At 36.2% G+C, this 14138-nt stretch overlaps 2 protein-coding genes across 8 annotated transcripts in view; both read left to right on the forward strand.

Annotated features, from left to right (window-relative positions):
- The window catches only part of IFT81 (intraflagellar transport 81), a 233802-nt gene that overhangs the window by 129057 nt on the left and 90607 nt on the right, over positions 1 to 14138 (forward strand). For all 7 annotated transcript variants that reach the window (XR_009730193.1, XM_061383816.1, XM_061383819.1 and 4 more), the window contains exons 7-10: positions 3723 to 3812; positions 6437 to 6502; positions 6817 to 6927; positions 8009 to 8093. Coding sequence is in view for 6 of the 7 variants with exons in the window: in XM_061383816.1 (XP_061239800.1) it covers positions 3723 to 3812; positions 6437 to 6502; positions 6817 to 6927; positions 8009 to 8093 (352 nt within the window). In the remaining variant the exon portion in view is untranslated. The remainder of the gene's footprint in view (positions 1 to 3722; positions 3813 to 6436; positions 6503 to 6816; positions 6928 to 8008; positions 8094 to 14138) is intronic.
- Positions 3162 to 3497, forward strand: LOC133228417 (small ribosomal subunit protein uS14-like). Its single transcript, XM_061383849.1, has one exon. The coding sequence runs from the start codon at positions 3213 to 3215 to the stop codon at positions 3381 to 3383; it is 171 nt and encodes a 56-aa protein (XP_061239833.1). The 5' UTR covers positions 3162 to 3212; the 3' UTR covers positions 3384 to 3497.

Below are 14138 nucleotides of genomic sequence, written 5' to 3' on the forward strand. Positions count from 1 at the left end.
CCCTGCCTTTGAAGGCTTTACACAATGTAAGCAGTAGAGAGTGTACACATGAACTATTTTCTCCTCCCTACCCTCCCCTATCAATAAATCTGATAGAAACTAATTCCTCTGAAGGAAGTTTATTAACAGTTTTTATCAACCATGGCAAACTAATTATTAATGGAAGAATTAATAATACTAAAGTCATATTTGTTCTTGAAGCATGTTTGAAGTGTATGTATGAAATGATTTACATGTTTAGCCAGTCTTTTAGCGGAGGACCTAATAAAAAATTCACATTGCCTTTCTAAATGAAGAGTTTTAGAACGATTGATTTATAGACTTGCAGAATATATGTCAAGAAAAAATATTAATTTTCTGTCACTATCCACAAAAAAACCTATTTTAAAAAATTTGGGGGTAAGAGTTGTGACTTTTTTCATTCCTTTAACTGCTTTTTTATTGAACACCTGTATTGGTTAAGTACGATGCTAGGCCCTAGGGATACAAAAGCCTCCACAAGTAATATGATTCTTATCCTCCTGACTGTCAGTGTCCAAAGGTGGAGACAGATAGTTCAGTCGCTCAGTTGTGTCCAACTCTTTGTGACCCCGTGAATCGCAGCATGCCAGGCCTCCCTGTCCATCACCAACTCCCGGAGTTCACCCAAATTCACGTCCATCGAGTTGGTGATGCCATCCAGCCATCTCATCCTCTGTTGTCCCCTTCTCCTCCTGCCCCCAATCCCTTCCAGCATCAGGGTCTTTTCCAATGAGTCAACTCTTCACATGAGGTGGCCAAAATATTGGAGTTTCAGCTTTATCATCAGTCCTTCCAAGGAACACCCAGGACTGATCTCCTTCAGAATGGACTGGTTGGATCTCCTTGCAGTCCAAGGAACTCTCAAGAGTCTTCTTCAACACCACAGTTCAAAAGCATCAATTCCTTGACACTCAGCTTTCTTCACAGTCCAACTCTCACATCCATACATGACCACTGGAAAAACCATAGCCTTGACCAGACGGACCTTTGTTGGCAAAGTAATGTCTCTGCTTTTGAATATGCTATCTAGGTTGGTCATAACTTTCCTTCCAAGGAGTAAGCGTCTTTTAATTTCATGGCTGCAATCACCATCTGCAGTGATTTTGGAGGCCCAAAACATAAAGTCAGCCACTGTTTCCACTGCTTCCCCATCCATTTCCCATGAAGTGATGGGACCAGATGCCATGATCTTAGTTTTCTGAATGTTGAGCTTTAAGCCAACTTTTTCACTCTCCTCTTTCACCTTCATCAAGAGGCCCTTTAGTTCCTCATCACTTTCTGCCATAAGGGTGGTGTCATCTGCATATCTGAGGTTATTGATATTTCTCCCGGAAATCTTGATTCCAGCTTGTGCTTCTTCCAGCCCAGCGTTTCTCATGATGTACTCTGTATAGAAGTTAAATAAGCAGGGTGACAATATACAGCCTTGACATACTCCTTTTCCTATTTGGAACCAGTCTGTTGTTCCATGTCCTGTTCTAACTGTTGCTTCTTGACCTGCATATAGGTTTCTCAAGAGGCAGGTCAGGTAGTCTGGTATTCCCATCTGTTTCAGAATTTTCCACAGTTTATTGTGATCCACACAGTCAAAGGCTTTGGCATAGTCAATAAAGCAGAAATAGATGTTTTTCTGGAACTCTCTTGTTTTCTCCATGATCCAGCAGATGTTGGCAATTTGGTCTCTGGTTCCTCTGCCTTTTCTAAAACCAGCTTGAACATCTGGAAGTTCACGGTTCACACATTGCTGAAGCGTGGCTTGGAGAATTTTGAGCATTACTTTACTAGTGTGTGAGATGAGTGCAATTGTGTGGTAGTTTGAGCATTCTTTGGCATTGCCTTTCTTTGGGATTGGAATGAAACTGACCTTTTCCAGTCCTGTGGCCACTGCTGAGTTCCAAATTTGCTGGCATATTGAGTGCAGCACTGTCACAGCATCATCTTTCAGGATCTGAAATAGCTCAATTGGAATTCCATCACCTCCACTAGCTTTGTTTGTAGTGATGCTTTCTAAGGCCCACTTGACTTCACATTCCAGGATGTCTGGCTCTAGGTGAGTGATCACACCATTGTGATTATCTGGGTCATGAAGCTCTTTTTTGTACAGTTCTTCTGTGTATTCTTGCCACCTCTTTTTAATATCTTCTGCTTCTGTTAGGTCCATACCATTTCTGTCCTTTATTGAGCCCATCTTTGCATGAAATGTTCCCTTGGTATCTCTAATTTTCTTGAAGAGATCTCTAGTCTTTTCCATTCTGTTGTTTTCCTCTATTTCTTTGCATTGATCACTGAGGAAGGCTTTCTTATCTCTCCTTGCTACTCTTTGGAACTCTGCATTCAGATGCTTATATCTTTCCTTTTCTGCTTTGCTTTTTGCTTCTCTTCTTTTCACAGCTATTTGTAAGGCCTCCCCTGACAGCATTTTGTCTTTTTGCATTTCTTTTCCATGGGGATGGTCTTGATCACTGTCTCCTATACAATGTCACGAACCTCCATCCATAGTTCATCAGGCACTCTATCTATCAGATCTAGTCCCTTAAATCTATTTCTCACTTCCACTGTATGAAGTGAAGTAAAATGAAGTGAAGTTGCTCAGTCGTGTCTGACTCTTTGCGACCCCGTGGACTGTAGCCTGCCAGGCTCCTCTTTCCATGGGATTCTCCAGGCAAGAATACTGGAGTGGGTTGCCATTTCCTTTTCCAGGGAATCTTTCAACCCAGGGATCGAACCCGGGTCTCCTGCATTGCAGGCAGATGCTTTATCCTCTGAGCCACCAGGGAAGATACCCCTCCACTGTATAATCATAAGGAATTTGATTTAGGTCATACTTGAATGATCTAGTGGTTTTCCCTACTTTCTTCAATTTAAGTCTGAATAAGGAGTTCATGATCTGAGCCACAGTCAGATCAGATAAGTAACTAGCAATTACAAGTTTATATGATATTTACTCTGATATCATGGTACTCGTATAGAATAGGTACAGGGCTAAAGAAGGCTTCTTTGGGGATACTGAGATCTGAAGGATGAGTAAGTTATCCAGGAAAGGGATGAGGGAGTCATAGAGTGTTGTTCTCAGACGGAATAGGGTGTGTAAAGTGATGTGGATGGAATAGGATGTGTAAAGTGAAAGTGGACTATACCAGGAATTTAAAGAAGGTCAAGCCCTTTTACTTCATTGCAGCCGAGAAGGCAACATGGGTCACCAGCAGCTCTACTGGAGCCATCCGAGAAAGTTCGGCCAGGGTTCTCGCTCTTGCCGGGTCTGCTCAAACCGGCATGGTCTGATCCGGAAATACGGCCTCAATATGTGCCGCCAGTGTTTCCACCAGTATGAGAAGGACATCGGCTTCATTAAGTTGGACTAACCAAACTTCCTTAGATGGCTCATCCAGCACATCAACCTTAGGTGGAAATAATACTAGCTCTTTGTATATAAAATAAAAGTTTTCAAAACTTCAAAAAAAAAAAAAAATAAAGAAGGTCGACATAGCTGGCATATGGAGTGTTGGTTAGGAAAGTAATCAGGGAAGTCTTTAGAGGCCAGATTATATACACCAAAATTTTTGTGTCCCGTATGAATATTTAAGGATATATTTTAATGGTGTTATATACTGATTAAATAATAACTATAAGTTAGTAGATGACCTGATTAAGGAAACCTACTGGATCTAGTCAGTTTATAATTTTTTAACTTGTTCTTTTAGTATGAAGATTTGATGGAAGCCTTTAAAACTTTGCATAAAGAATGTGAGCAGCTCAAGATATCCGGATTTTCTACAGCAGAAATAAGAAGGGTAAAGAAAAAACAATAATGATTTTGGTGGGGATTTGAATTAAATTCAGAATGTCTTAAGACTATAGAAACTAATGATAGCAAATGGCAAATTTTCTTTTGTAGGACCTTTGCTGATTCTTTGCTGATTCTTTACCGAAGAAATTAATGAGGCCAGGGTTAATTCGTAGTTAATTCTTATGTTATTATATACTATATATATATATTATATATATATATTATATACTATTGTTATATAGAGCACTTTGTTGTTGTTCAGTCACTAAGTCATGTCCGACCTTTTTGCAACCCCATGGACCAGAGCCCACCAGGCTCCTCTGTCCATCGGATTTCCCAGGCAAGAATACTAGAGTGGATTACCATGTCCTCTTCCTGGGGATCTTCCCAATCCACAGATCAAACCCAAGTCTCCTGAATTGGCAGGCAGATTCTTTACCACTGAGCCACCAGGGAAGCCCGTATAGATCACTGCCATGGATTAAAAGTAATTATGTTTTGGGTCTTTATCTAATATATATGTGTATACAAACACACACACACATATATATATGAAGTCTGTGTCATAGAAGAAAGAAAAATAGAAGGAAAAAAATCTAATTGTTAACATTTGTTGCACTATATCCTTTTGGATTTTGTGTGTGTGTGTGTATGTATGTATGTATGTATTTGGGATCACACTATACATAATTATTTGTATCTTGTTTTTTTAATCATTGCATTTTTTGTGCATGTGAATTGTGAATATATTCCCATTGTTATCTTTCTACAATGTGATTTTCAATGAGTAAATAGTATTCTATGGTATGGATAGTTTTACAGTTTTTGGTGTTTTGTTTTCATAATTTGCTATTATAGATAATGCTATAATTTATCTTCTACATAAATTTATTTTGGGCTATCTGTGATTATTTCCTCAGAATAAATTTCTAGAAGTAGAAAGCATATGAGGATTTTTATGTCTTTCTTGATGCATGTTATTTAGTGTTCTCCAAAAAATATTTTTGTACGCTCACCAGACATATAAGTTCTTTCTCTAGAAAATTGCTAATTCTCGCTTTCTTGAATTTTATATTTTTAGAAATAACATCTTTATCTTCTCAAACAAGAATCATTAGAAGTTGCTTCCTCAGGGAGGCCCTTCCCTGATTCTCTAGATGGATTAGTTCACCCCAATTCTTTTTGTTTTATAACACTCATTGTACTTACAATTATTTTAATGTCTGTCTTCCCAGACATTTTAAACTCTGTGAGGGCGAGGACCATGTCTATATATCTTATTTACCACAATATCCCCAGTCCCCTGCATGTAGTATGTCTCCAGTAAGAGTTTATTGACTGTATTAGAAATGAAAGATGAGGTCACATCTAATAGAAAAGAAAGACCCATAAGTAGATACTTATCACGAAGTATGGAATAAGGGTGATAGATACCCATCTACTGTTCCTCCATTATGCCATGTGAGTAACCAGAAATGATAAAATAACCTAGAGTCTGTGATTTTAATTTTATTAATTATTACCAGAGTGTTTTTGAATATATTCTTTGTAAGGAAATACGATTAAGCAAAAAATAGAAACTAATTCACTTAAAATCTCTTGGTCTTGTGGTAACTTTTACTGCGATTTTAGTGACTATATGTAAACTTTTTTCTTGGTATTGTATTATATATAAATGTCATAGTCTGCTTTCAAGTAATGCCGTATCATGACTTCTTCTCATGTTATCCAACATTTTTCTGAATAATTTTTAGTAACTTTCATTGTGTTGTGCCATAATTCACTTAGTAGTCCTTAGACATTTGGGTCATTTCCAAATTTTAGATATAATTAGCATCTATGAGAATCCTTATAGATTCCCATGGGTAAAATTACTGATCCACAAGGTATGTACATTTATTTTAAGACTTTTGAAATTATTCTTCAGTGCAATATCACCGATAGTAACAGTCCCTGTTTCCCCAGATCCTGGCAATCCTGACCACCATGTGTATTTTTCCTTTCACTATTACTGTGAGAGTTAGCCTGTTAGTTTTTGGGGTTTAGCAAGGATTTTTTTGCTTGTTTTGTTTTCACTAGAAAATATTGTGGAGCTGGTGGAATTTTTTTTTTTTGAAATCTTTTATTTTTAGAAAGGGAATTGGTTAATTGACAAAACCAGACACAAATTTATATATTGAAAACACCATAGCCTTAAAAATAATTTCCCTGGAAAACTGACAGAATATAAAGTCTGGTGTTTAACAGAGCACATGGGACGTCAGCAGCTGTTGCTCATGATTTTAGACCTGCACACTATCCATTATAAAAGGTTTTTGACAAACCGTGTGTCCATATTGGAATTAGAACACAAATGGGCTGGTTGGCAGCTTCACCTTACTATTTTATAACCTGTTGCTTTTCTAAATGAATACCAAGCTACCAAATAAATTACTCTGCATAAAGAACCCTGGAGAGGAAGGGCAGGTGGTAAATAGAAATGCACTTCTTCCAAAAGAGGATCTTTGTTTCTTACTGCTCTGGTTATAAGTGATGGAAGTGCTAAATGTGTAATCATATAAAAACCTTATCTGAATTCTACAGACAAAGAATATTTTTTCTTATAATGTCTTCTTGACTGCTTTTTAGGATATCAGTGCAATGGAGGAAGAAAAGGATCAGCTTATTAAGAGAGTTGAACGTTTGAAGAAAAGGGTAAGGCAAGAATTAGCACTGTAAAACTTTGACCCTCAGTCCCAAGAACTTGCAAAGAATTAGGAATTGCAAGTAAAGATTAAGCAAGGCATAAGTGTACATCTGAAGAGGGAGTCAAATAACATGAATGGAAAGGGAATCTCCCTAGGCAGTAGCCCAAAGCTTTCAAGGACCTGGAGTTTGAAACTTTAGTGTCATCTCTAGGGAATGCTGTTTACCAAAAGGAAATGATAAGTGAATGTCTGAGTCACATGACATGCTAATGTCTCTCTTAAATCTGACAGTAACATATACTACTTATTCCCTTACTGTAGGTGGAGACAGTTCAGAATCATCAGAGGATGCTGAAAATAGCAAGGCAACTTCGAGTTGAGAAAGAGAGAGAAGAATTTCTTGCACAACAGAAACAGGAACAAAAAAATCAGGTACCCACATAAAAGTTTATATTGTCATGATGAAAGAAATAGTTCCTTCTGATCATTCAAGTGTTAAGAGGAAGATTTTTAGAATTGAGGACGTTCCTGTTTCCCTTTGTTAACATGATGAAATACTCTTTTTAAGAGTATTGCACAGTACCAACAGCAAAAACAAAACCATCTTTTGGGTTTCTATTCTTCATGCGTATCTATGCACTATCTCTTGGGCTGTGCTTAACTCATGTTGTTCCAGCATTACAGAATATCCATTGTAATGTTAAGCAGTAAGATTAACTGTTAATAGAACTTCTAGAATCTCTGCTGCTGGGTCACTTCAGTCGTGTCCGACTCTGTGCGACCCCATAGACGGCAGCCCTAAAGGGTGTCTTAAGATTCAGACTGTATGAGAATGTCTATTTTATTCCATGAATCATGGTATTTTTTATGTTTTCCTCCAGTGGCAAATAAGCAAATCATGAAAAGACTCAAAATCACATATACTCCACATTTTTAGATTTTGCCTTAAAGAAAAAAATAATTTGGCCAGAAAGTATTTATTTTATTTTATTAAAAATCTATCTTAAAACTGAGTGGACTTGTGTATTAGAATGATATTTCAAATCAGCTTCATTTCCTACTAAATGGGCAGTTTAGGTTTTTGGCTCTTCTGGATCTTGGCTTGGCATCATAATATTAGTGCAGTAAGCTGCATTTGCCTGTGTCCTGAATGGTTACTTAGCTTCACTTTCTGATTCTCAAACATCATTTCTGAGAATGTTAGCATTCCTTGGAATTGAGAAAACCATGTTTTAACAGAAAAGCCTAGTACAAATATTTCTTTAACATGCATTTTTCCTTGATCACCAAATTCAACAAATAACTAAATAAAACATTTCCGAAAGCTTTTTAAGTTTTACTTGAAAATGTATTGAGCAAACCAGTTACATTTTTGGCTTAGCTTAGTAATTTCTTAGTTATTATTTATTTTCTTTATAAGAATTATGTAGAACTTGTATTTTTCATTGCTTGTCTATATAAATGGTAGGTTTCAGCAGAATAAGCAAGTAATAGATGTAATTGTATTTTAAAGCTATTTCATGCAGTGCAGAGACTGCAAAGAATACAAAACCAGCTGAAAAGTATGCGACATGCAGCAGCAGATGCGACACCTGAAAGTAAGTGGAAATTACTGTATGATATAGGTGATCATATTAGTGAGAATATTAGTTTGAATCAGTAGTCTTCCTTACTAATGGGAATTGATTATTCTCAAGCGATAGGTCAGCATTTTGGGGCATCATTTCCTAGCTAGTAAGGGACAGCCTGGTGAAGACACCCTTAAGTGTTCACCTAGGGTCTTTTAATTCCCTTTCAGTGTTTTGTCAGAGAGTGAAGGTAGTGGAAACCATGGTGGAGGGAGGCTCTCTGGTGTGTGAATGTATAAAATACTTAGAATGGATGCTATGAAAAAGTTGGACAGAAAAAGTGTAAATATCATTTTATAGCCAGGGCTATAAAGAAAAAGAATAAAATGCTAGAGCCTTAAAACTGAGTGCTTTTCATATTTTGGGTTGTGCCAATGAAATGGGTATCTCTGGCTCTGTTATCACATTAGCTTTATATAGAGGATGGATGGCAGGAGAAGAAGGGGGCAACAGAGGATGAAATGGGTGGACGGCATCATTGACTTAATGAACATGAGTTTGAGCAAACTCTGGGAGATAGTGAAGGACAGGGAAGCCTGGCGTGCTGCGGTCCATGGGGCTGCAAAGAGTTGGACATGACTGAGCGACTGAACAGCAATCCCAGATTATACCACCAAACCCATCCTAGGCATTTTTAAAACCATCCTAGGTTTTTGTTCATCAGAAGGGAGATGATGTAAACTGACAGAGCAGTAAAAAATTCTCATTTGTACTGGAGAAATATTTCAATGTAAATATCCAGCTCTTGGAGGATATTTTTCAAGCGTTCTAGGAAACATTCTACTCTAATATATAATACATAGAATGACTATAATAAAAAAGACAGTCAATAACAAGTGTTGACAAGGTTGTGAAGAAATTGGAACCTGCATACAGTGCTGGTGGAAATGTAAAATGATTCATCTACTTTGGAAAACAGTTCGGCAGTTCCTCGAAATGTTAAACCTAGAGTTACCATGTGATTCAGCAATTTTATTCCTGGATATCTACCCAAAAGAGTTGAAAACATATGTCCACACAAAAACTTGTACACACATGTTCATAGCAACATTGTTCATAATGTTGTTCAGTTGCAAAGTCATGTCCAGCTCTTTGCAGCTCTATGGACTGCAGCACGCAGGCTTCCCTGTCCTTCACTTTCTCCTGGAGTTTGCTCAAATTCATATCCACTGAATCAGTGATGCTATCTAACCATCTCATCCTCTGCTGCTCTTGGTTCTCCTCTTGCCTTCAATCTTTGCCAGCATCAGGGTCTTTTCATAATAGCCAAATATAAAAACAATACCAATGTCCCTAAACTGATGAATGAATAAACAAATTATAGCATAACCATACAATGGAATTTTATTCAACAATAAAAGGAATGAAGTATTGATACATGCTACAATATGGATGAACTCTCAAATCATCCTAAGTGAAACAAAGACAACTTATTATGTGACCCCATTTGTATGAAATTTCCAGAATAAGCAAATACATAGAGACAGAAATCAATGATGAGTGCCTAGGGCTGGGGAATTATAGGCGAGGACAACTGTGTTGGTTGGTGGGTGGGTGACGGGGATAGGAGACTGCTAGTGGGTATAGAGGCTTCTTTTGAAACCTGATTGAGATGGTGTAAAATTGATTGTGGTAGTCATACAATTCTGTGAATATACTAAAAGCCATTGAGCGTATGCTTTAAGTAGATGAATTTTATGGCTATATGGTAAATTATATCTCAGTAAATCTGTTAAAGAGATAATATAGTACTTCCTTGATTCTAGACACATGATCTTTAACATTTTAATTGTTTTTGCAGTTGGGGTATATCTTGCACTTTATGTATACATTTCACAAGGTATTTGTTAATTTAGTTGATGTCTTATAATTAATTGCATCTTAAAATCAAAGAAATATGGCACATGTAATTGATATGTAAGAAACCACTATAGTATTCCCCATAAAATGTATGGTTAATACATGTTAATTAATGACTTTCCATAGAATCTCTTGGGCTTCCCTGGTAGCTCAGATGGTAAATAATCTGCCTGTAATGCAGGAGTTTGGATCCCTGGATCCCTGGATTGGGAAGATCACCTGGAGAAGGCAGTGGCTACCCACTCCAATATTATTGTCTGGAGAATTCCATGGACAGAGGAGCCTGGGACACAACTGAGTTGTTTAACCATATGAAATCTCTCACTCCTCTCAGTCATAAATTCAGATTCAAGCAATACCTGGAAGTTGCTGTGCATGAAGTTGTTGGCATCATTTGATTCTTTATTCACTAGGTTTTCACTTTTTAGGAGAATGTTTAGGACAAAAGAAAATAATTTTTAGTGCTTTTTTACTCCTTAGTACAGTATACAGTATAACTGTTTAGTATATGTTCTCTGGATTTGATGTAGGTTCCTTCACATCTTTAGTGTAAAAAATTAAGATAAATCTTCAAAAGAAATTCATTAAATTATACACATTTAAAAATGTATGGCAAAACCAATACAATATTGTAAGGTAAATAAATAAAATAATCTGTTTAAAAAAATGAATATCAACAAAAAATTTGTTTGCATAGTCTATCTTTGCTAAGAAATTTTTAGAACTTACAATTAATAGTGAATTTTTGAAAAGGAAAGCAATGTGTAGAAGAATTGAAAGATTTAGTAAGCAGAAAAATAACTTATTGATCAGCACAGTTTACTACAATTTAAAATGTTAGCTTGAACATGTGTTTCTCCAGTGTCTGTTATCCTCAATTTTATTAGGTTAAATATTTCATGCTATTATGGTTTAATTCTGGTAACTAAGAATATCCAAAGGTATTTATAGTGTTAGTAATATTTCATTTTTTATTTGAGCAGATAGACTTTATTTTGCTTTGGCTTTATAGACTAAATAGAATTTTGAGGTCAGGAAATACATATTTAGTAATAAAATGGACAAATAAAATTTGTTCTCTTTGGGGGCATCTCTTGAGATGGTTTAGTAGATTCTGCTAAATAATAAAATCAATTGTATTGCTAAGTAGTAATAGAAATAATTGGCTCAGAACCAGTCCATTAATTCAGTGTTTATTGAACATCTGCTCCATGTCCAGTACTGTGCTAAGTACTGGGAATAGAAAGGAAAGCTATGTCTATTAAAGTGCTCACAGGCTAATGGTGAAATGACAAGCAGTAGACAATGATAATGCAGCATGACAAATAAACTGATGGAGCCAGCTTCGATGAAAACAAAGAGGCAAAGCACACCAAACTCCAGCACGTCTGTTAGTTGCTCAGTCATGCCGACTCTTTGCAACCCCATGGACTGTTACCCGCCAGGCTCCTCTGTTCATGGAATTCTCTGGACAAGAATACTGGAGTGGGTTGCCATGCCCTCCTCCAGGGGATCTTCCCAACCCAGGGATTGAACCTGGGTCTCCCGCATTGCAGGCAGGTTCTTTACCGTCTGAGCTACTCTCACACAGAGTCAAATGGCTTCCTGGAGGTGTGGTGATTGAGTAACTTAATGCTGCAGAGGTGGAGGAATGGAAGACATTCCATGCTAAAGCACAGTGACTGAAACAACAATGCTGTGGGCTGAGCAGATGATGGAGGAAGTAGAGATAAAAGGCCAGGCTTATTCTGACTGCTTGTCTTTGAAAAGAAGGCAAGGGAGGGAGTGTGGGAATGATTGAGAAATCTGTGCATAGATTGAGGGACGGTAGTGGTGTAGTGGTGTTTACATTACTGAGGAGTCGGTCAGACCAAGGAAGATGTGAAGATTTGGGAGGAAAAGGTGAGAACCGGTAGCAACCTTTCCTGTGTGCTCCCATTGTATCCCAGGTATGTCATTGAATGTTCTATAGCAGTTACCATAACATGTTAATTGTTGGCATACCTGACTGACTCAGCTAAACTCGGGGCTAGTCACGAAGTCATAATTATTCTATTTTCAGGCCTTAGCACACAGATTTGCACAGTAAGCATTTAGTAAATAATCTGTTAAATAGTTGGGAGGAGGAAGTAGAGACCGTAACCCTGCATAGGAAGGAAATTATCTTTTCCACAGGTAGGAGGGGAATCAAAGAAGAAAGAACTGCTAAAAATATTGAAATAAGGTATTATTTGTGCAATATGTGTTTTTTGTGGGTTGACAGGGAATGGGGAGCAGGAAGTTCAGTCCCTGCTTTGTTGACATTTTTCTGGGAAGCAGAGTCTTAAGGATTATATTCAGCAGACTAGGAAAAGAGTAAATTAAACAGATGTTCAATTGCTTCAGGTATTTAGTTTAATAAGGTCCATCTAAATATTTTAGTAACAAAAAATGGCTTACAAAAAAATTCTATTTGCTTAAATAACATGAAAGTATTTTTAGTGTCACAGCGTAATTTGTATTTTTTCCGAGTAACAGCCATATTATAAAACATTCACTGAAGTTAATTAATCTTTATATTCTACATATTCCTGAGATTTGTTATATAAAAGAAGCTTCTTATTCAGTTGTAAAAGGATCAGCAAGATGTTTTCAGAGGGTTTTTAATCACAATGTTTGCTGAGATCTTAGTGACCTTATATTTATCTCATCAGCATGTTTTTATCGAACTTTTTGTTTTGTATTGGGGTATAGTCAATTTACAATGTTGTGGTAGTTTCAGGTGAACAGTGAGGGGACTCAGCCATACATATACATGTTCACCAGGATTTTGAAAGATAATTTTTTTAAAACTGCTTAGAAATATGCCCACTTTTCAAAGTATAAGTTAAAATTTTTAAGAGAAGGATTTAAAATGTGACAGAAACTGTTTTTATGTTGACCTTATCTCAGCTTTACTGAGGTTAAATGGATATATTATAAACTGCAAATGTTTAGAGTATACACTTGTTAAGTATTGACATATGTGTACCCTGATGAAACTATCACCTTAATCAAAATATAAATATTGCTATATCCATCACTGTAAAGCATTTCCTTTGTAATGTCTCATTCCTGTCCCTCTCACCCTCCTCAGACAACCATTGACCTGCTTTCTGTTACTATAGATTAGTTTGTATTTTCTAGAATTAGGAACTTTTTTAACAGGCAAAATAATATTTAAGAATTTAAAATCTTTTAAAAACATTTTAGACTTTATTTCTTGCATCTCTGGATTATATGTGGTATGTTTTAAGAACTTGAAGATGGAAAAACTGGTCATCTAACACCCAAAGAAGCCAGGGTGTAGAGTTAATTGGAAACCATATAGGAATGATTGCCTAATTATAGTGATTCATGAAACACTCTCTTCCCTTCCATTCCCCAGTCCCTAAAAAAAGAGATGGGAAATTGTAGGGATGAATGGAAAACTCATGAATTTGCCATTAATAAATTTTTACCCATTAATACATGGTTAGCTCAGGAAAACTAAAAATAATTTTAAGGCTTTGGTCCAAATTTATTATGCAATCTACGTACGTAGATTACTTAAACCGGAAATCCAGTGTTTTAAAAAGTCAAGCCAGAATTTGTAGATGTGTAATGGAAAGATCTGAAATAAACTTTTTAAAGCTCTTGAGGCTGGGAATTTATAACAAAATCATTATTCACTGAAAATCTGTGTATGTGTACAATTGTGCTCTCTGCCAGAATAAGAAAACTATCAAATCTTAAAAATATAATTTAAGTTGTCACTTAACTGTAAACTTAATACTTTGTGAAATCAAAACTACCAAATGTGGAAAACTGAAAATGTTTATGAATGTAGATAATTTCTCTTTTTCAAAATTTAACTTGTACCTTTAATAATGTCTTCATTAGTTTAAACCTAAAAATTACGATATATTATTACTGTTATTATTACTGAAGTATTAGAATAGAAATATAAATTGCATAAGTACTGCAAAAGAAAAAGAATAAATGATTACTTACAGAGGAAGTAAGCTGGATTAGATTTCATTTGTGTTGTCATTTGGTTCATGGGTTCCTTAAATACATAGAAGACAAAATATGATCCAGCAATATATTTGGCTCTGTAAATGTTATTTTTGCATAATGTGGAGTATAAAAGAATTA

Source organism: Bos javanicus, chromosome 17 (genome assembly GCF_032452875.1).
Source record: "Bos javanicus breed banteng chromosome 17, ARS-OSU_banteng_1.0, whole genome shotgun sequence".
In the NCBI taxonomy this organism is placed as follows: Eukaryota; Metazoa; Chordata; class Mammalia; order Artiodactyla; family Bovidae; genus Bos; species Bos javanicus.